The 23,188-nt window shown below is 39.1% G+C and overlaps 1 protein-coding gene across 8 annotated transcripts; it reads left to right on the top strand.

Moving 5' to 3' along the window:
* The first annotated feature begins 973 nt into the window (after positions 1-973).
* LOC103491385 (uncharacterized) lies at positions 974-21,761 on the top strand. Of its 8 annotated transcripts, none has more exons than XR_007822960.1 (4): positions 1,034-1,659; positions 3,495-3,701; positions 15,642-16,009; positions 21,295-21,444. XR_007822960.1 is itself a non-coding variant. In XM_008451313.3 (3 exons), the coding sequence occupies exons 1-3, from the start codon at positions 1,174-1,176 to the stop codon at positions 21,436-21,438; spliced, it is 837 nt and encodes a 278-aa protein (XP_008449535.1). In that variant the 5' UTR covers positions 974-1,173; the 3' UTR covers positions 21,439-21,761. The 8 variants fall into 8 exon arrangements, 2 of the variants coding, with proteins under 2 accessions (XP_008449535.1, XP_050944400.1); XR_007822961.1 differs by lacking the exon at positions 15,642-16,009 and adding an exon at positions 15,001-15,100 and having other exon boundaries at positions 21,295-21,432; XR_007822959.1 differs by lacking the exons at positions 1,034-1,659; positions 3,495-3,701 and adding an exon at positions 3,732-9,141 and having other exon boundaries at positions 15,642-15,808; positions 15,927-16,009.
* Positions 21,762-23,188: the final 1,427 nt, after the last annotated feature.

Here is a 23,188-nt window from a genome sequence, read left to right on the forward strand (position 1 = left end):
CTTCAATTATAACCTTGCCTAGGCCATTCTCCACACAAAATCTACAACTTTACCCCAAATGATTTATTTGATTAGAAGATCCAAGGAAAATTTCGGGTTTACATCAAGTTGTGTGTAGGTGTAAGCTTCTCCTTTACTATCTTATTGGCTAATGTGATGTGGGAAGACAAACTGGTAGCTTGGCTAGAAAACCGATCATTCAGAGGAATTTTGAATTGACTAGCTATACTGCACATAAAGAAGGCAAAAATGATAAAGGCCATTGATAAATCCTTGTTTCTCGCTTCTCGCTATAACCGATCCATTAAATCGATGCTCGATGCAGCTCATAGACTAATTACATGACAAGCTATACTCGGCCCTCATGTCCGATGCTTAGTGTTCGTTACACCACTCAGTATGAATGCCTATGCTTGAAATAATTGACATAAACATTAAACTCTAGTTCTATGCATCAAAATTGAAAGGAACGCCAAAATGAACTAACATTCTAATTTGAAATGGGAGAAACAAAAACGAAAAGTATGTGCTTCAAATAATGTAAACTATCTCAATAAAGTATGTGCTTCAAATAATGTAAACTATCTCAATAACTAGTTACATGCATGTGCTAAACGAGGATTATTACCTTTTGCAAATAGAAGAGACATTAGGAATATGATGAATTGCAAGAAGTTGATGAACCAGAGCTGAGGAGTTGAAGAAGAGAGAATTAGAAAACGAGAGAATTTTTGTCTCAAACATGAGAAAGAGCAAACGCTGTGAGAGCAAAGTGAACATTTTATTTAAGTATTAACTTTTTAAAATAAATAGGAAGATATCAATGATGGAGTGGCAACGTGTATTGAATAAGGTATTAAAAAATATTAAGTGGTCTATAGTTGTGGAACGAGTAAAAGTAGACATAGGACACACGCATTTAGTTTAAGGGGGCAAAATAGTATCTTCGCAGGTTGCTAATGTGATCAGAAGGCCATATTTCTTTAACATGCAAAAATTGGGCCTCAAGAGAGACAATCATAAAAGAAAAAAAGCCAAGATAAGAACCTCATGCAATAATTCTGAAATTTTACCATCTTGACTTCCATTATCTCGATATGGCGTGGGGTTTAGGAGAGTAGTGTCCTCAAATACCCACAACTGGGAACGTCTGAACCGGTTCCATTGACAAGCATGGCTTCTCTCCCAACGGCCGCTGCAATTGCCAATGTTGCAAAAACTGCCACCAATGCCCGCTTTTTCTTCTTCTTCTCTTCTTCTCTTTCCCATAACTTCGACCATTGTATCCCCTTCTTCGCTCTACCTCGAACTTTTTCTCGTTTCACTCCATCCCTTCGTAAGGATAATGTCGCCGGAAGAATCTCCAGAAATGGTACACGGTTTCCGTTCTCATTTTGCACTACTGCATCCACTGAGCCCGTCACCAGTGACGCCTCCATTGCATCATCTTCCACATCAATGGATAAGGGCGACGATGATCCGGAAAAGAATATTAAGAATGCGGCTGACATGCTCGATATTAGGGTTGGACGAATCATTAAGGCTTGGAGACATCTGGAGGCTGACACTCTTTATGTTGAAGAAGTTGATGTTGGTGAACCCGAGCCGAGGCTTATTTGCAGCGGCCTTGTTAAATATATCCCTCTCGATCAACTTCTGGTACTTCATTTTTCCATCTTATGATCAATACATTTAATTTCTGGTTCATAGATAATAGAAAAATATTTGAGTGGACATGATTAAAACTGGAACTCTACCCATTTTTCATTTTACTGTTATTCTTCTTCATGGCTTATAGATCGATTCCTTTACCAATTGGGAGTCTTTTCTTTTTCTTCCTATCATGTCCCTGCTGTTTTTGCTGTATAAAGTGGAAACCTCAGGAACCAACTCAGATATCAGTTTTAGAGAGTAGAAAAGGTAGAGGAACAATGTAGGACTACTTGGTTTGTTGAAGGAGGGTGATTGAGATTTTGACCTAGTATGAAACTTGTGAATATTTTATTAAAATGATATTGTGTTTCATACAAGAGCGGAAGACTTTCCTATTTATAGCAACAAGTGGGGTGAAAAGAAAATTCCCCTAGAATACTACCCAATTTACCTCATTCTTCTTACATTAGATTTCCAAGATTAGGTCTCATAGATGAAGCAACTATCCTACAGGTGAATTGTTTAGTGTGTGAATGGAAGAAGCCTCAGGGTGGAACTAAAATTAAGATAAAGATTTTTTTTATTATTATTTATTATTATTATTATTATTATTATTTTTTGCTTTCTAGAATCTTTATTTCAAGATGTTCGCTGTTGGGATGGCTGCGTGAGCACAATATCTTGTAGTTCAGCACAATCATTTTACACTAATAACTAATAAGTATGGTCTGTATGGTCTGGTTTAGGTGATTGGCAGCTTAGAAATATAAAATCTGGAACTTGCAAGTTTTGGGCCTCACATTGCCAATGCTTATGTTTGTGTGCTATGCATATGTCGTTACTCTTTGGCTGTTATTTTGTATTTGGGACTTAGTACTAGTTGGATCTAGTTGATGTTTAGGTTCTATTAGACCTCCAATCACAGAGGTGTGTTCCAAGAAGGGTAAAATAGGAAAGTCGGTCCCAAGTGTAGATAACTAACCAGCTTTGTATACTTTTTAATAAAGTTGTATAGTTATTTAAAAGCAGATAAGGATGGGTAATTATTTTAGGGAGTTGTAAATGCAACTCTCTCGGTATTTAAGTTTGTACGATGGATAGCTCTTGTATCATGTGAGATGGGGATGTCTGTTTCCTTGTTCAAGTCAAGTGTAAATGTCGGGAGAGAAGGTTGACCTCACCTGTTGAATTGGTCTCTAAATGATAGATTGTAATCTTTAAACATATTATCTAACAGTAAATAAAGAGATGCTTACGATATGACCTATCATATTGATATCAAAGTAACAACTTTGGTATGGGAGAAGAAAAGAACATTATCTTAGAAGGTTTGAAGTGGTAGAAAAAGAGATGAGTGCAACGATTGGAGAATTGGAGAATTAGAGTGCTTACTCGGGATGGAGTGTGCCATTGGCAAGTTGAAGGATGAAGAAACACAAATTTTAGTGGTTCTTTGAGAGACCATTACTCCAAAGAACATTAGTCATTTAGTCAGCGTCTACGCTTCATAGGCCTTTTGTAACTATATTCTTTAACCACTATTTTGCATAGCTGAAGTCCTTTTTGTAGAGGGGGTTCCTTCTTTGTGGGCCTGGTTTTCTGTATGTCATTCTATTTTTTCACTGTTTCTCAATGAAAGATGTTTCCATCAAAGAAAAAAACTTTGTTTAATTTCACGTGGAAATTTATGATCAAGATCAAATGGGTTATAGACTAAATGGGTCTTTCACTGATGATATTGTAAACTGTATATCGTGTTTTGATTGTTTTAGCGCTTTAAACTTTTTACTCTACTGCAACGTCCTATGCCTCTGTCTGATTCGAACATAACCAACATATAGGATAGAAGAGTTGTTGTCCTTGCAAATTTGAAGCCAAGAAATATGCGAGGCATTAAATCTTGTGGAATGCTAATGGCTGCTTCTGATTCTTTGCACGAGAATGTTGAACTTCTTTTGCCTCCTGAGGGTTCGATTCCAGGCGAAAGAATATGGTTTGGATCTGAAGATGAAAAAGGCAACCAACCTGATGCTGCTTCCCCAAACCAGGTAAAGAAAATTCTTTTGAAAAATTTGAATCCTGCAAGACATGAACGACATTTTATAATCTTACATATTTCAGTGCAAACTTTAACATAAACTTGCTTTGACATCTACACATCAATTACCTAAATTTCAAACTGCTACATGAGGATGATTTCCATCTCTATATGTGGTAGAAACTTTTTCCTTTTTCTTTAAAAGAAAACAAAATTTTTCATGTGGTTGATATCAAATGTGTTTTTTGTAACTATGCTTTTACATCTTCACAGTATTCATGTCTGTTGTTTTACAGCCTTTTAGGGGGTGTTTGGATATCCGTAATGGGATTGGAATGCATTGTAATGTAATCTAAAATTCATGTTTGGATTGAGCGTTTTGAGTCGAATTGTAATATTTTAAACTCATTTTGTTTCTGCAGTTTTCAATTAAACTCTACTTCCATTGTTTTCACATTTTATGGTTTCATTTTTGCTTCACCCTCAATTCAACACACCTTCCAACACTCCTTGGATTCTCAATAATTATTATTACATTCTAGCTCCCTGAACACCCCCTTACAATCCTTTTGTTCCAAAACTTCTACTTCTACATACTCCACTAAACAATTTGTTTTGAACTGCGAAAGAAGACTCCATGATACCATAGAAACGGACTGAACACGACAAAAGGATTGAATGCAGCCCCCTCGTTATCAATCAACTTACACAAATAATAAAAATGTAACTGCCAAATGAAAAGATAAATAATTACAACTGTATTCATTTTTCTCTTTGGAAGTCAAGTTTTTCTATCCAAGAAGTAATAACTAAATACAATTGGCCCCAATTGTTCACATTAACAAAGGGCTCATGGTTTCTTCGTGTCAATAAAGAAAAAATGCTCTTTCTTTCCACCCATACTGCTAGGCCTCCGATCACTCAAGTTTACAAGAGAAGGGGTAAAAAGGGGAATTCCACCTAGACAGCTTAGTAATTAGGATGGCTAGTGGTCCTCATTACACGTGGCAGCAGGAACGTAGGAATATATATATGAGTGTTTTGTGTTAGGATTGATCATGACAAAGATGATCGTATAAGGTTCACACAAAATGCATAATGAACTGATATATATATATATATTGTTTTGTGTTAGTTTTTTAAATTTTATACGATTTTGTGTGAACCTTGTTCATGGTGGAGATTGCAGCCCTCTTATTTGGCTGGATCCCTTTTGTTTAGATACTCTTTTGTGGCTGTTCTACTGGAATCTTTGCGTGGTTGTGTATGCTATTTGGCTGATTTATTTGCAGGTTGGGTAGAAGCTTAACAATTGGTATCAGAGCCAATCGACACCCTAGGGAGGTGGAAGAAGATGATGCAGAAACTAATTGAAGAGCGCTTGAACGCTTCGGAAGCTGAGATAGAAGCAATAAAAAAAGAGGTTCAACGAATACCTGTCCTGGAGAAGACGATGGAAAGAATGCACGCCATGTTAACCGAAATGTATGAGGATCGCCAGAGACAGCCGGGAGGATCTGAACTGATCGGAGTAAGTACTGGCAAACGGAAAATTCGAACTGAAGACTTGGTCGAAGGAGACGAGGAAGGGGAAACCTCTCTTGAGTTTAGAAATAGGGGCATGGCAAGATCGTATAAAATTTAAAAAACTGGAGATGGCGAAAGACGTTCTGGTAGGGACCTTCATGAACGGGTTGGATCCAATTATTAGAACCGAAGTATTTGCAATGCGGGCCGTGGGCTTGGAGGATATGATGGACGTGGCTCGATTAGCCGAAGAGAAGTTGGATATAGCTAGGGCTTCGCAAGGCCCATACGCTAAGGATGGGAAATTGGCCCAAAAGCACGCGCCAAAAATTTCAGAAATCCCTTTGACTAAGATCGTGACATTGGCCGAAGGATTCCCACGAGTTCAAATCAGTCGATTAACTTACAGAATATGGCATCGAGGAATGGTGGCCAGCGAGAAAATAATTTTCGAAGGTGGACGAATTCTGAACTGCAAGCACAACGCGACAAGGGGTTGTGTTATCGATGCGACGAACCATTTAGCAAAGGCCATCGCTGCAAAAACAAAGAGTTTCGCCTTTGCGTGGTCGCGGACGATTTAGAAGATATTGAGATGGAAGACAGCACGCACGAGGGAGAAATGGTTGAAGTCAGTTCGGTGGTAGAATTATCACTGAACTCCGTTGTGGGTTTGACAGCACCAGGTACGTTTAAGGTGAAAGGAACTGTAGATGATAGAGAAATCGTGATCATGGTGGATTGTGGCGCCATCCATAATTTTATCTCCCTGAAGTTGGTAGAGAGCCTCAATTTACCTATGGCTGAAACAACAAATTATGCGGTCTGGAAAAGCGGTGCAAGGTCGAGGCATGTGTAAAGGCATCACTGTGGGTTTGCCACTGCTAACCATAGTAGAGGATTTCTTGCCGCTGGATCTGGGTAACTTGGATATGGTGTTGGGGATGCAGTGGCTTGCAGAAGCAAGGCGCAATGACAGTGGATTGGAAAGCTCTCACTATGACTTTTGTTGTCGGAGACACTAAGGTAATCCTAAAAGGGGACCCTTCGCTGACCAGAATGGAAATATCCTTGAAGGTATTAGTTAAAACGTGGCAACCGTACGATCAAGGATTTTTGATTAATTTTAGAGCCATGGGCATTTCGAAGGCTGATCGGGAGTTAGTAGTGACAGATTCAGTGGAAGATTTCCAACCAGAGTTTGAACAACTACAACAGGAATTTAGTGATATATTTGATATGCCCGACAGACTTCCCCCGATGCGACAAATCGACCATAGGATCCAATTGAAAGAAGGTACGGATCCCATTAATGTGAGGCCATACCGTTACCCACATGCCCAGAAAAACGAGATTGAAAGATTGGTGAATGACAAGCTAGCGTCGGGCATTATAAGACCTAGCACCAGCCTCTTTTCCAGTTCGGTTATATTGGTAAAAAAGAAGGATGGGGGATGGCGGTTTTGCGTCGACTATCGCGCTTTAAATCGAGCCACTGTACCAGATAAGTTCCCTATTCCCATGATTGATGAGTTGCTGGATGAGCTAAATGGAGCGAGTATCTTCTCTAAAATAGACTTGAAATCTGGGTACCATCAAATCCGGGTGCGTGATGAAGATGTACGCAAGACAACCTTCAGAACACACGAGGGCCATTACGAGTTCCTAGTCATGCCCTTCGGGCTTACCAATGCACCCACTACGTTCCAAGCTCTTATGAATCAGGTTTTTCGACCTTATTTACGTAAATTCTTGCTGGTATTTTTTGATGACATTCTTGTGTACAGCAAAGGCGTGGAAGCACATCTAGAGTATCTCATTGTGGTATTCCAACTGTTGAGACAACATTGCCTTTTTGCTAACCAGAAGAAATGCTATTTTGCGAAGGATCGTATTGAATACTTAGGCCATTGGGTGTCGGCCAAGGGAGTTGAAGCTGATCAGGAGAAGATTAAGGCCATGTTAGAGTGGCCAACACCAAAGAATGTAAGGGAGTTTGGGGGTTTTTTGGGGCTGACCGGGTATTATCATCGGTTTGTAGTAAAGTATGGCGCCATCGCTACACCACTTATGAAGTTGACCAAGAAGAATAATTTTTGTTGGTTGGAAGAGGCAACAAAAGCGTTTGAACAACTTAAGAGAGCGATGGTAGCACTTTCGGTGTTAGCATTACCCAACTTCCAGCTGCCTTTTGAAGTAGAAACAAATGCATCGGGGTTCGATTTGGGTGCTGTATTATCGCAGAACAGGAGGCCAATCGCGTATTTCAGCCAAAAACTCTCTTCAACAGCTCGGGAAAAATCTGTTTACGAAAGGGAGCTGATGGCCATAGTGTTGGCAGTGGAAAAATGGAGGCACTACCTATTGGGTCATCATTTCGTGGTATATACTGATCAGAAAGCGTTGAGGCATATCCTGGAACGAAGAGAAATAATACTCGGTGTACAAAAGTGGTTGATGAAGCTGGTGGGATTCGATTTCGAGATACGCTATCGAGCTGGACCAGAAAACAAAGCTGCGGATGCTTTGTCCCCTCTTTGCTGGACATTACAGTGATTGAAAGGGAGGTGCAAGAGGACGAGAAATTAAAGGCAATATTTGACAGAATTGTGGTGGACCCGAACTGCATTCCCCGTTATACGGTTCGCCAAGGTAAGCTGTTTTATAGGGGCAGATTGGTTCTCTCGAAGACATCGAGCTTCATTCCTACGATATTACACACTTTCCATGACTCGATCATTGGGGGACATTCAGGACAGCTACGCACCTACAAAAGGATAGCAGCAGAATTGTTTTGGGAAGGGATGAAGAATGACATCAAGCAGTATGTAGATCAATGTCATGTTTGCCGGCAGAACAAGGTCCAAGCGTTATCTCCAGCCAGGCTGTTACAACCTCTTCCTATTCCTAACCATATTTGGGAAGATATTTCCATGGATTTTGTGGAGGGTCTACCATGTTCCAAGGGGTTCGACACAATATTGGTGGTAGTTGATCGCATAAGCAAGTATGCTCATTTTATTACCTTGGGTCATCTGTTCTCGGCTAAAATAGTAGCTATGGTGTTCATCAAAGAGGTAGTGCGCCTCCATGGATATCCTTGCTCGATAGTATCCGACCGTGACCGAGTCTTCTTAAGCCACTTTTGGAAAGAGTTATTTCGGTTGCAAGGGATCCAACTAAAGCGGAGCACGACATACCATCCCTAAACAGATGGACAAATGGAGGTTGTTAACAAATGCTTGGAATTTTATTTAAGATGTTTTTGTCAAGAGAAGCAAAAGACATGGAGTGATAAGGTTGCGTGGGCTGAGTATTGGTACAATACCAAATACCAATCGTCGATCACAAGTACCCCTTACGCGGTAGTTTATGGACAACTCCCTCCTCCTATCATTTCATATGGTCACAATGGGACAACTCCGAATGATTCGGTGGAGCATCAATTGCAATCCCGAAATGAGATGCTGGCAGCCTTGAAGAGGCATTTACAGCATGCCCAAGAGCGAATGAAGAAATTTGTCGATGTACATCGCCGCGACGTGGTGTTTGACATTGGGGACAGGGTATACTTAAAATTGCAGCCTTACAGACAGCAGTCAGTAGCGAAAAAACGTTGTGAAAAGTTATCGCCAAGGTATTTTGGGCCATATACGGTGTTGGGTCGAGTGGGAGAGGTCTCCTACCTGCTGGACCTTCCGGAAACTGTCAAAATACACCCCGTTTTCCATGTATCACAACTTAAGAAAGCGGTAGGAGACAAACATCAAGTCTATCCGGACGTTGCAATGATCAATGATCAAATGGAGTTAATGTTGGAACCGGAAAACGTGACCCAACTTCGTTGGAACGAGGCTGTACGTGATTGGGAATATTTGGTACAATGGAAGGATCAACCAAGCCATGAAGCAACATGGGAGTCTGTGAGATTCCTCACTCCTTTATATACTGATTTTACTATCTTAATGGCAGAAACAGAGGCAGCACTCTGTATTTATATATTTAGAATGCCAAATACAGTAACTACAATATATAAAAGGGAAATAACAAGGAGAAAACAACAGAATACTTAAGAACATACCAACTACTTTCTCTAGAGCTAGGGCAGACTCCCTCAGCCGCCAAAGACTCTCCTCACCAATACATTCATCATATTTTTCATATCTACCCTGCTCCCCTCCCCCTACTATTTATAGGACAAGTGCCTTAATAGGACAAAAGATAATATCCTGTCGGGCCCACCTGCTGTTCCACTACCTCACTATCCCATTTTAATTCTTTCTTTCTTTCATCCATGCTGTCTTGTGCAATTACTTTCTTGCCCTTTCTCTTATACACATTAATAATGGGAGGCCTTACAATACCCCGGGGTTCCAAAATCACCTTGTCCTCAAGGTGGAATGAAGGAAACTGTTGGTTCATTGAGTACACGGACTCCCAGGTTGCTTCACTTTCGGGTAATCCTTTCCACTTCACCAGCCATTCATTTGCTCCCAATTCTGGACTCCAACGGATGCCCAATACTGTTTCCGGCCATAGTTGTAACTCAAATTCAGCTGTGAGTTTCGGTTGTTGTACTTGTACCGTGTGATGTTTGCCCAGTTTAAGTTTTAGCTGTGAGATATGGAAAACATTGTGAATTGATGCTTCTGGGGGGAAGATCAAGTCTATAGGTCACCTCCCCTATGGTTTCAGTGATGCGATACGGACCATAGTACCTAGGAGCTAATTTTTTGGCCCTTTTCTTTGCTAATGAGCGTTGACGGTATGGCCTCAGCTTGAGATAGACTTCATCGCCTACTTTAAACTTGAGTTCCCTTCTCTTTGTGTCTGCCAACTTCTTCATTCTGTTTTGAGCTATAGTTAGGTTTTCCTTTAACGCGCTAATAGCCAAGTCCCTCTCCTTCAACAATACTTCGACCTCATTATTAGGTGTCTTCTTTTCTCTGTAGGATATTAAGGGTGGTGGAGGTCTACCATAAACAACTTGGAAAGGAGTTGTGCGTGTGGAAGCATGGAATATGGTATTGTACCATAACTCAGCCCATGGTATGAACTGGTTCCATTTACTAGGCTGCTCGTTACAGAAACACCTTAAATATGTTTCTAAACACTGGTTAACTCTTTCCGTCTGCCCGTCAGTTTGTGGATGAAACGCCGTGCTTCGTTTAAGAATGGTATCCATAGTATAGAACAGCTCCTTCCAAAAGTTGCTAAGAAAGATTTTGTCCCTATCCGATATGATCGACTTAGGAATGCCATGCCTTCAGACTATCTTATCAATGAATTCCGCTGCTACTTGCTTTGCTGAGAAAGGATGTTTCAAAGTGATAAAGTAAGCGTATTTGCTTAACCGATCGACCACGACCATAATCACATTCATGCCCCCTGCTTTAGGCAGCCCTTCTATGAAGTCCATAGTCCAATCTTCCAAGATGCGGTCGGGTATGGGTAGTGGTTGAAGAACTCCTGCCGGTTTGGTCGCTTCATATTTATTTCGTTGGCAGATCTCACATTGTTCTACATAATTCTTAACATCTGTCTTCATTCCTTTCCAAAACAGCTCGCCACTCATCCGCTTGTATGTCCTCAAAAAACCTGAATGGCCTCCAAAGATAGAGTCATGAAAGGTGTGTAAGAGGCTGGGTATAAGTGAAGGTGATTTAGACAATACTACCCGTCCCTTATACAGTAACTTGCCATTCAACAATGAGTATTTCCCTTCCGGTGGAGGGTCGGCTTGAAGCTGTTGTGCTATTAGTTGGAGTTCTTCATCTTTCTCAACTTCCTTTGTAACTATTTCCATATCCACAATTCCTGATGTGGACATTGTGTTCAGCTCCAATGGATGTTCCATTCTTGAAAGTGCATCGGCTGCTTTATTTTGGAGTCCTGGTTGATATATAATCTCAAAGTCGTATCCCAACAGTTTGGTTAACCATTTTTGGAACTGTGGTTGAACCTCCCTTTGCTCCAATAGGAATTTTAGAGCTTTTTGATCCGATACAATGGTAAACCTTCTTCCTAGGAGATAATGCCGCCATTTCTGTACTGAGAGTACTACAGCCATCAATTCTCTTTCGTAGATGGATTTGGATTGGGCCCTTGGTGATAACTTTTGGCTGAAGAATGCGATGGGATGGCTGTTCTGAGATAGGACTGCTCCTAACCCGCTGCCTGAAGCATCAGTTTCTATCATAAAGGGTAAAGACCAATCGGGTAGTGCTAGTACGGGTATTGTAGTCATAGCTTTTTTCAAACTTTCAAATGCAAGTGTAGCGTTCTCATCCCATTTGAAAGCATTTTTCTGCAGCAGTTTGGTCAAGGGTGCTGCGATCTCTCCATAACTTTTGACAAAGCGTCTATAATAACCCGTCAGCCCTAAAAATCCTCTTAAGCCTGTTATATCTTTAGGTTGGGGCCATTGTAGCATGCTTCTTACTTTATCCTAGTCTGCTTCTACCCCGTTTTTTGAAATGATATGACCTAAGTATTGTATTTGGGAATGGGCGAACACACATTTCTTTCGATTAGCATACAGCTGGTTATCCCTTAATATTGCAAAAACCATCCCTAAGTGTCTCTCATGCTCCGTTATTTCCGAACTATAGACAAGTATATCATCAAAGAAAACCAATACACAACGTTTGAGGAAGGGCTTAAATACCTGATTCATGAGAGATTGGAAGGTTCGTTTGTCAATCCAAACGGCATGACCAGGAATTCATAGTGGTCTTCATGTGTCCTAAACGCAATCTTCTCAATATCTTCCTCCTTCATTTGGATCTGATGATAGCCTGACTTTAAGTCAAACTTGGAGAACACCGTGGCCCCATGTAATTCATCCAGAAGTTCTTCAATGACCGGAATGGGAAATTTATCGGCTATTGTGATTTTGTTCAGTTTCCTGTAGTCCACACAAAACCTCCACCCCCATCTTTTTTCTTTACCAACAACACGGGACTTGAGAAAGGGCTGTGACTAGGCCTGATTATTCCGGTCTGCAGCATTTCTGTGACCAGTTTCTCTATCTCTTCCTTCTGGTTATGGCCATACTTATATGGTCTCACATTGATCGGTTTTTGTTCTGGCACGGTGAAGATGCGATGATCTACAGCTCTCTTGGGTGGTAAGGTTTTAGGGATGTCAAACAAATTAGAATATTGGTTAAGTAAGAATTGAATCATCGGCAATTCTTCCTCATCACCATGCTGGCTTGGTGTCTTGCTTTCCTTGTACTCATTTTCGGTCTCATAATTTTGCCAATCAATCAGAAAACCCTGGTCTTCATCATCCCATGTTTTTTCTAAAGTCTTTAGTGAACATTCGGCTCGAATCAATGAAGGGTCCTCCTTTAGAACTACCTTATTTCCTTCCTTCCAAAAGACCATTGTCAATGATGGCTAGTGTACCTTCATGGTACCAGTTGTATCAAGCCATTGCATTCCTAATACGATATCCTCTTTTCCTAATTCCACGACCAACAAATCAGCCACAATCGTCAGTCCTTCAAGTTGGATTTCCACTCTGCTGCAAATGCCCTTCCCTTTACAACTCGTGCCATCCCCAATTGTAACTCCAAATTGTGTGTTCCTGTCTATTAGGGATCTTCTTTTCCTTGACTAGCTCATAGTGGATGTGGGTTGCCCCACTGTCAATTAAGACGATTATCTCCTTCCCCTTGACTACTCCCCTCAGTTTCATAGTTCCCTTGGTTGTCAGGCTGTGATAGTACGGTACTCTATCACAGCTTCATCTAATGCCTCCAGCTGTTTGATCTCCAAGGGCTCTGCCTTTTGTGTGTCTGAACCTTCCCCTTCCTCGGTACTTTCTTCTTCATTCAAGATAAAGAGCATGAGCTCCCTTTTCTCTTTTATTTTGCAGCGGTGTCCATGAGAATATTTCTCATTACATCTAAAACAAAGTCCCTTGTCTAAGCGTGATCTAAACTCTGCATCAGAGAGTCTCTTAACCGGCGGTTCTCCCTTTTGATAACTTCCTTTTAGAGGTATCGTGATTTGTTTCATTTGGAACTCGTTTTTCCTCAGATTTCCTTTGTCGTTGTTCCAGGGGGCCTTAGTATTAGTGGCTTCACCTCTTTTCGACTCCGAAATCCCCATCTCTGCTTGTGCCAATTTGAGGGCTAAATTACGGTCGTTAACCAACTGGGCTGCCATCATGCATTCTTCTAACGTTTGAGGGTGGCGACTCATCACTTCTGCTTGCAGCGTCGGTTCTAATCCTGTCAAGAAGGCATCACGTAATACGCTTTCTGCCATGTGAGGAAGAGGTGCCTATTCACAAATTTTTTGACATAATCGTTGTAAGATCCCTCTTGCTGAATCCGTATAAGTCTGGCCCCCAAGCTCTTCTGTCCCGTGTCTCTAAAAAACTCAAACATTCGAGTCTTTAAATCCTCCCACGATTCCACCTTTTTCCGGTTGTGACTCCATCTGTACCAGTCCACTTCGTCTTTTCCAAAGCTCACCACAGCCACCTTGACTTTTTCAGCTTCCGACAGGTTATTGATCTCAAAGAAATGTTCTGCACGGTATACCCAGGATTCTGGATTTTCTCCCAAAAACATGGGCATTTCCAACTTCTTGTACTTGCTTCGATCGACCATAGTGGTGTTAACTTCAGTGGTTACGTCCATCTCTTCCATTTTGCCCTTCATCTTCATGATGGATCCGTCGGAGGTACCAGACTCTTCCTTCTTCTTATACGATTGATTTTCTCTCAACTCATCAGCCAGCCTATCCATACTTTTTTTCATTTCTAGCATCATTTCCTTAAGGCTCAGCACTTCCTTTTTCGTTCCTTCCAACCTCTCTTCCATTTGCCGTTGCGCCATTAGCCTTGTAATTACTCCCAGCTTGTCGTGGCTCTGATACCAATTGTGAGATTCCTCACTCCTTTCTATACTGATTTTACTATCTTAATGGCAAAAACAGAGGCAGCACTCTGTATTTATATATTTATAATGCCAAATACAGTAGCTACAATATATAAAAGGGAAATAACAAGGAGAAAACAACAGAAAACTTAAGAACATACCAACTACTTTCTCTAGAGCTAGGACAGATTCCCTCAGTCGCCAAAGACTCTCCTCACCAATACATTCATCATATTTTTCATACCTACCCTGCTCCCCTCCCCCTACTATTTATAGGACAAGTGCCTTAATAGGACAAAAGATAATATCCTGTCGGGTCCACCTGCTGTTCCACTATCCCACTATCCCATTTTAATTCTTTCTTTCATCCATGCTGTCTTGTGTAATTACTTTCTTGCCCTTTCTCTTATACACATTAATAATAGGAGGCCTTACAAAGTCCTACGCGGTGCTTAGGCATCAATTACCAAATTTCCACCTTGAGGATAAGGTGGCTCTTCTCCATGGGGGTATTGCTAGGCCTCCAATCACTCAAGTTTACAAGAGAAGGGGTAAAAAGGAAAATTCCACCTAGACAGCTTGGTAGTTAGGATGGTCAGTGGTCCTCATTACACGTGGCAACAGGAACGTAGGAATATATATGAGTGTTTTGTGTTAGGATTGATCATCTTTGTCATCATGCATTTTGTGTGAACCTTGTTCATGGTGGACAGTGCAACCCTCTTATTTAACTGAATCCCTTTTGTTTAGATACCCTTTTGTGGTTGTTGAACTGATAATTCAATATATATATCTATATACAGTTAGCCTCTCCCTAATATCTTTCTGTGTATTCTGCTGGAATCTTTGCGTGGTTATGTGTGCTGTTTGGCTGATTTATTTGCAGGTTGGGTAGAAGCTTAACACATCCCCATTGTTTTGGCCTTCTAGCTTCCTCTGTGCTGCTCTCTGACGACTTAGCCAACTAGCTTCTCACTATTTCAAAGGTGCTTATTGCGGCCTCCAGGAAGTCAAATGTTGCTTTTTTTGGATAAAGGAAACTATTGAAAGCAATAAACACGAAACCGGCTTACGTGGAAACCCGAGAATCGGAAAAAAGACCACCATGTTTTTAGTTTTATTATTTTCTTATGAACAAAATACAATAGGTACAAAGAGAGAGAATAAATAGAGTACAATAGGAGTAAGAAAGGAAAAGATCTAGGAAATATTTAAGAAATAAAATCTTATATATTATTCTTTCCAAAAATACTCTAAGGGCAAAGCCCTACTAATTCTAACACTCCCCCTTAAGTTGGGACGTAAATATCGATGAGTCCCAACTTGCTAACGCAAAGGTCGAAGTGTGGTCTGAGAAGCCCCTTGGTAAAAACATCAGTAGTCTGTTGGCTTGAAGGAATGTACGGAATGCATATGCTTCCACTGTCAAGTCTTTCTTTGATGAAATGTCGATCAATCTCAACATGTTTAGTTCTATCATGTTGAACTGGGTTGTTAGCGATACTAATAGCGGCTTTATTATCACAGAAAAGCTTCAATGGTGTCTTACATTCCTGATGAAGATCTGACAAGACTTTCTGGGGTCAAATTTCTTCACATATTCCCAGACTCATAGCTCTGTATTCAACCACAACACTGCTCCTGGCCACAACACTTTGCTACTCCTCCAAGTTATAAGGTACAATAACCGACAGGTAGACTTTCTGTCATTAATAGATCTTGCCCAATCTGAGTCAGTATATACCTCAATGGTCTTTTTATTTGTTTTTCTAAACATCAACCTTTACCAGGTGTATTTTTTAAATATCTCAGGATTCTGTTAACAGCTTCCATGTGTTTCTCATAGGGAGCCTGCATGAACTGGCCGACAACACTCACATCAAAGGAAATATCAGGTCGAGTATGAGATAAGTAAATTAATTTACCTCCAAGGCGCTGATATTGTTCTTTATCAACTGGAACTTGATCATCAGAGTTTTTTAGTTTACAGTTGAATTCAATAGGAGTATCAGCAGGACGACATCCCAACATACCTGTCTCGGTTAGCAAATCAAGGGTGTATTTTCTCTGAGACACGGAGATACCTTCTTTAGATCTGGCCACCTCCATTCCAAGGAAATATTTCAGATTTCCCAAATCCTTGAATTAAAATTCATCACCCATTCTCTGCTTTAGTTGACTGATTTCTGTTTGATCATCTCCAGTCAAAACAATGGTATCCACATAAACTATCAGAATAGCAATTTTTCCTGTCTTGGAAGCCTTTGTAAATAAAGTATAGTCAGAGTGTCCTTGACTGTACCCTTGGGACTTGACAAAGGTAGTGAATTTGTCAAACCATGCTCTAGGAGACTATTTCAGACCATATAGGGATTTTTGGAGTTTACACACCTGCTGACCAAATTGGGCTTCAAATCCTGACGGGGGTTCATGTAGACTTCCTCCACAAGGTCTCCATTCAAAAAAGCATTCTTAACATCCACCTGGTATAGAGACCAATCTTTGTTCACAGCAATAGATAGCAGGACTAATTGCAACTAAACTTAATTTAGAGATTAACATTCATACTAAACACAACCCTAATTACATTTAATTTGGGTTAAAAGAAATACTTACCTTTGTAGCTTTCTGAAGCTTCAATTCTTCTCCTGAATTCAAATCGGACCACCACTAGAATTGACCCGCTATTCTTCGGACTTGGAACTGGGTTGTGGGGCTCGTTTAAAGTAAGAAAAATTGAGAAAGAGATTGAATTTGGAGGTGGATTTTGGTGTGAGATTTAGGAGAAAAATGTTTTCTTTTGTAATTCAAAAATTACAAAAATGGCAAAAATTCTTCTTCCATTTAAAAATTGCCCCTTAAATAGACAAGTTACATGCAAAATTTGCATGTAATTGGACTACCAAAGCCTAACACCTCATAATCCACTATCCATTAGTGGATTGATTCACCATTTCATTCTTTTAGTAGGCTTGGTGTCATCATCATAAGCTTCCACATAGCCCATTAAGAGTTAGTGGAATTATCCAACAAAATGTTGCATTTTTCCACTAATTTTGGTCAAGGGGCAAAATGGTCATTTGATCATTATAGTCAAAGTCAAACTTTGACTTTTCAAGTCCAAAGTCAAGATGTTGACTTTTTGTTGACTTTTTACCATTTTGTCCATCTTGACTAATTTCGACCTCTCGGGCATGAATCCGCATTCATTTTTTAAAAATTTAAATCACATTTGAATATAAAGCCGATCAAAGTTTGACTTTTCAAAATCAAAAGTCAACATTTTGACTTTTTACAACTTTGACCATTTCCATCAATTTCAAGCTTCTGAATATGAATCTATATTCATATTTTTAACATTTAAATCACATTTAAACATAAAGCCCTATAACCGACGACTATATCACATATTCGTCGGTTTCTCTCTCTAATTCGAACAATTCGAATTATTTCAAACATATTGTTCTAAATTAATTCTGTATGAGCGAGTAGGGGAACTTAATGGACCTATAGATTGTGGGCTCCAACGATCCAAGATTAATTGGCTAAAACCCTTTTAGATCGAGCTAATCAACATTCGTTAACTAACGGGTCATTCCACTAAAGTCTCGTAGTTGCACTCCCCTCACTATAGATATATTTGTATCCATTTGATATAACCATGATTAGTAAGTTAATCTTTCACTGGTTGTTCGTAATCTCGGCTGGGTCAAAATACCGTTTTACCCCCGAGACTACATCTTGTTTCTTAAGTCCCACTGATCCACTATTGAACATTTGGTTTAAGGCCCAACCTATAAACCGAATCCTTCGTGCCAATGAGAGGGTGAGATCCCTTGTTCAAGATTCGGATTCAGTCCTTAAGAGAACAACATATCTACTAACCTTAAAGCGAGTAGGGGTGAATTACGTCTTGGACCTTATGTCTCTAGTCATCCATTTGGTCTTACCCCTAAAATGGGAGGCTTATTGGGCCAACGTCGTTAAGCTCCTCTCACCTATGCAGATTTAAGGATAATACCGTTTGAATAAAAGTTCATAGTTAGCTCAGGATTATGATTAAGTTACCTAGGTCATCATAATCGAAATAATCAGTTTATATAGTCAACGGTGTTATAACTTAAAAGTGACTATTTCATAGTTCCAGTCTTATGCAAATTCTTTACATAGGATGCCCCCACTCTCATGTTTCTACATGAACGATTCAGAATCACATCGTTTGTACTAACTACAAAGCGGGCCACATGATATTTCCAGAATAAGGCGTCCAACCTTATTCATTCACTATAGATCGTTTAGGCTATATACTTGAACTTGATCTAAGTTTATGTCTTTACATAAAGTTCGAGTCTACACTAGATAGCTTCTAGACCTTAGTTTATTGAGTTCAAGATTATAGTATTATATTTTCACTAATAAATCCTCAACAAACACTTTATTAGATAGAATATAGTTTTAACTACAAACTACGAGTTTTATGACATAAATTCCAACACAACAATCCTAATTCTCATTTCCAGCACAAAGTAAATACGATATAAAGATTTCAGATGAGTCAGTAAGATGATCAGTAGCACCTAAATTGAGGATCCAGACTTTCCTACCTTCAATGTTGATAAGACTAAATGATTGGGAGTTACCTGATTGTACAATGGCTCAAAGTGAGGACGTACAAGGATTAGTGTGATTCCTCGTAGGGATTGAGATCGGTGGGGCATTGATGAGTGGCATTACCAATGTTGTGCTTATCATTCAGCAGATGTCTTTTACTGTTTGGTGGTCGGCCATGTAACTTCCAACAGTTCTCCTTTGTATGCCACGGATTCTTGCAATGTTCTCATATTGGGACATGTTTTCCATTCTACTTGCCGCTGCTAGAGTTGGACTTTGCATTAAAGGCAGCGGAATCAATAGACAGAACAATTATGATGTTCATTGCATTGTACGATCTTCCTCTAAACGAACTTTTGAGCATACCTCTACTAAGGACAGGATACGTCTTTGACTAGTATTCGACCATGAAGTCAAACTTGGAATTCAGACCAACAAGGAAATAATATACGAAGTCAACCTCCTCTATTTTGGAGTATTGAACACCTTCGCAAGGACGGTCCTAGACTATTTCTCTACATAGATCCATTTCCTGCCAGATTAGAGATAGTTTGTTAAAGTCAGATGTAACATTCATGGTCCCTTGCTTGCACTCATTGACCTGTTTTTGTATAGTGTAGAGGCAGGAAACATTCTGACGCTTGTATAATTTTTGAATACTATCCCAATTGTCTTGAGCTGCAGCAACATACAACGGTTTCCCAATATGAGGTTCCATACATGTTAACTAATATGTGCCGAAGAAGAGTGTCCTCTGCCTTCCAAATTCGTTCTTGAGGACCTCCTGGCCTAGGTTTCTGTACCTCCCCTTTCAAATACCCAAACTTATGTCGTCCCTCAAGAGCCATCTTAATAGATTGAGACCAAGAGAAGTAATTCTAACCATTTAGTTTCTCCTCTGCAATTAAACCAGAGAAATAATTAGTAGTATTTGATGTAGGGATGGATATTACAGAATACATCAGTAGGGCTGAAAGAATAGCAGAACTCATGGAGGTGGAAGTAGCTAGAGCTACCCTGAGAGCGGCCATTTGTTGCTGAAAAATCATTTGGAGATCTGCCTGTTGTTGAATCTTCGATGGGGAAATACCACTATGACCATTCTTAGGAGATTTACCTTTATAGTGGATAGAAGACTCACCACTTTCGACCTTGAAATAAGTGCTGGTAGCCAGATTGAAGAAGTTTGTTGTCTAGATGGCAGAATCATATAGGTCTAACAATTGTTGTACGGACTTCTACGGATGACGACAGGTGTACAGACTATACGGACGAAGGCGGTTGTAGGCGTCAAAGATATTGGTCAAGAGCGACTCTAGTGAGAAAAACGACAGCAGCGGTGGCATCGTTGAGGTCAATAGGAGCGGCGATGGTGAGGTTATTGTCGGTGGTCAAGGTTTCCGTGGTAGGGTTTTCTATAGGTTTATTTTCGTCAATGACGGCTAGGGTTTTGTTATTTATGGCTCTGATGCCATATAAAAATTAATAAAATGACAAGGAGAAAGAATATTACTTGGTGTATGTGGAAAATTCTAGTTATGGGAGAAACCATATGAATCTTTTGTATATTTCTCTTTTTACAAAAGGGATGAAATATTTATAGACCATAAAACCTTGACAAAAAAGGAAATAAACAAGGGTATAAAAGATTACACAGATACCTTTTAATACAATTATTTCTAACAATTATCAATAAAAAAGCCGGTTTCCTTTTTGAAAAAGAAAGAAACGTCTCCATAATTCAGGAAAATGATTCCTCTAGAGTAATTCGTTATTTCCATTGTGGAAGGCATGAATCCACATATATTCTCCTTGACTTTTGTCCTTGCTTCAGCCAATGGTTACTAGATTATTTCTGGTCCCGAATTGTTAATTCTTTCTCAGATGATACATTATTCAAGTGCGTTGAGATCTTTTCAGATATTAACACCCTCTGGGGGAAATGGTCAGTATATGGCAATTTACACTCAAAAGTAGAGCATTGGTCTGATACTATTCACTCTCATCAAATGTTATTCTGAGCCATGGAGGATGGATTAGTATTAAAAATTTGCCAATAAAGTGCTGGAAACATGCTGTCTTTGAAGCCAGTGGACAGAACCTGGGAGCCGTTGGAGGTGGATTAGTATTTGGTCATCTAACACTCAACTGTTTGGATTGCTCTCCTGCTGTCATTCAAACAGAAAAAGAACTTGTGGCTTCCTTTCAGCTGAAATTGTTATCAAGGATGCAAAGCCTGGGAATTGTCCCTACGCTATGTAGTTCGTTGTAGAGAATTGGCAAATGCCAACTAAAGAGCATCTTGTGGTGTGGTGGCTGCATAACTTTTATCCTTTCTAACATCCACGTATGCAGCCACCGTTGAGTTGAAAGTTCTTTTTAACTTCTTGAATAAATCCCGGATGGTTAAATAATTTCTTTTGGTAGCTGCTGTATAATAATAATGATTATATATATATATATATATATATATATATATATATACACATACATACATATATACATATATGCTTCTTGTGACAAATTAGAAATAAGATGTCTAATTAGTGGTGAACAATGAATTGCTCAGATTCAGAAGAAGAAAATATGGGAAATGGTGCAGCCTCATCTAAAAACTGACGGTTGTTGCACTGCTGTTTTGGGTTCCCATCCACTGAGGACTTCAACTGGTGTTGTCACCTCCACCTCCCTTAAACACGCAAACATCTCTTGACTCTATCACCTCCTCCCTCACGGATTACATTGGCACTTATTTTTTTTCTCTTGAATTTTTGTTCTATTTTGATACCCGGAACACAAACACGACAAGAATACATTTTCACATAAAAGAAGGAATGAGATGTACAGTACCTTGCAATCAGTAATCCATATTTGTAGAGTTGCAGTGCTCATGAAGCTTCCTAAGATAGGGCTATGCTTCAACAAACACTTCCCGTTTAAATTCAACTTGTTTGGTAGTGATTTAAAAGTGACAAGGACTGGTAAAATCATACAATCTCTCCTAGAATCTAATGACATCAAAATGGCTTTTTCTTATTTCTTTTTTTCTCCCGAAGAGTTGATGATTTGATAATGTAACTAAGGAGTAGGTGTTGCTGAATGTTTAAACCAGGTCTTGTTTGGATGGTATATTATTATAGTAATGTTATTGGGTAAAGAATGTATAATAAATCAATCACTTGAATAATGGGAGAAAATTGTCTCGTCTTTTTTTTTTTTTTCCCTATTTTTCTTGTTTGGTAGATGCTGCTTCTCTAAATGTGATTTCGATTTGGAAATAAAAAAGAGGTGATTTCCATTTTTTGTCAAACCATTTTCATCCTTTTATTTGGTGGATTTCACTACTTATTTTTTATGAATACTCCTTGAATGGTGTAGTATGCATACATTTTAAAATTGAGTTCATTCAGAAGTTATGTTGCAGATACATGGATATGTATATACGTGTGTAATTAATTATATCTTTGTACATTGTGAAGAAAAACTTGGAGAAATAGAAAGAGAATTCCCTATTAAATCTCTCTACGTGTAGAAAACAACTTAATAAATAATATTTGGGAGAATTTTGATTTAGTTGGCGTTATTTCTCTATTTAATTATTATTTGTGTTTTGAAAGTTGCTTACATGCAAACAAGAATGAGACTTGGATCTTCCAATAAATAATTTAGAAGTCTAGTAATCATTTATGGCGTGATATAAGATTATATGAATGATAAAATGGAAACAAAACCTCAGCAACTTCCCTATTAAAGGTTTTTCTAATAATGTTATTTTGATAAATAATAACAGAAATAGTAGAAAAAGAAGAATCGATAAAAAAAGATGGTTTAAATCATAATAAATAAATAAAAACTCGTCTACAATGTCCACCCACCTGCCTGCTGCTTGGATGAAAATGCAGGCATTGCTGATTTGGAAGGTGCGTAGCTGACGGAATCTCAAACCTCCATTGTTTTTTCTTCCCCAACTTTCTTTGCTTTGAAAGATACATAATTTTTTACATTTTAAAAAATTTTGTGATTTAAAATAATATTCCTAATTTTTTCCATCTTTAGTATTTTTCGTTCTTCTCCTTCTTTATATTTTTGAGTGCCAACATGCTTCACCCTAAATCTTTTCTCCCTTTATCCAATTTTGGTCATCATACCCTCTAATTTTCATTTAATTTTTGTTCTCCATCTATTGGAAAACTTGAGAATTTTTTTTTTAAAATATAATTTGATTTTTCTAAAAAGAAAAATTGCTTCATCATGAACTGGGTAGCTTACTCATATGGACAAGAACCACGAGTATTGTGTTGTGTTAGATGGCATGAATGAAGAGTTTGAGCAGATTTTAGTTGAACAATTTTCTCAAGTAATTTACGGACTTCCTTACATTTCTCAATATTTTCCAGCAAACTCTAAATGACACATTTATTTTTATTCTCACATCATTTTTAGAAAAAATTCTCACAACTTTG

The sequence above is a fragment of the Cucumis melo genome, chromosome 8, assembly GCF_025177605.1.
Source record: "Cucumis melo cultivar AY chromosome 8, USDA_Cmelo_AY_1.0, whole genome shotgun sequence".
Lineage (NCBI taxonomy): Eukaryota > Viridiplantae > Streptophyta > Magnoliopsida > Cucurbitales > Cucurbitaceae > Cucumis > Cucumis melo.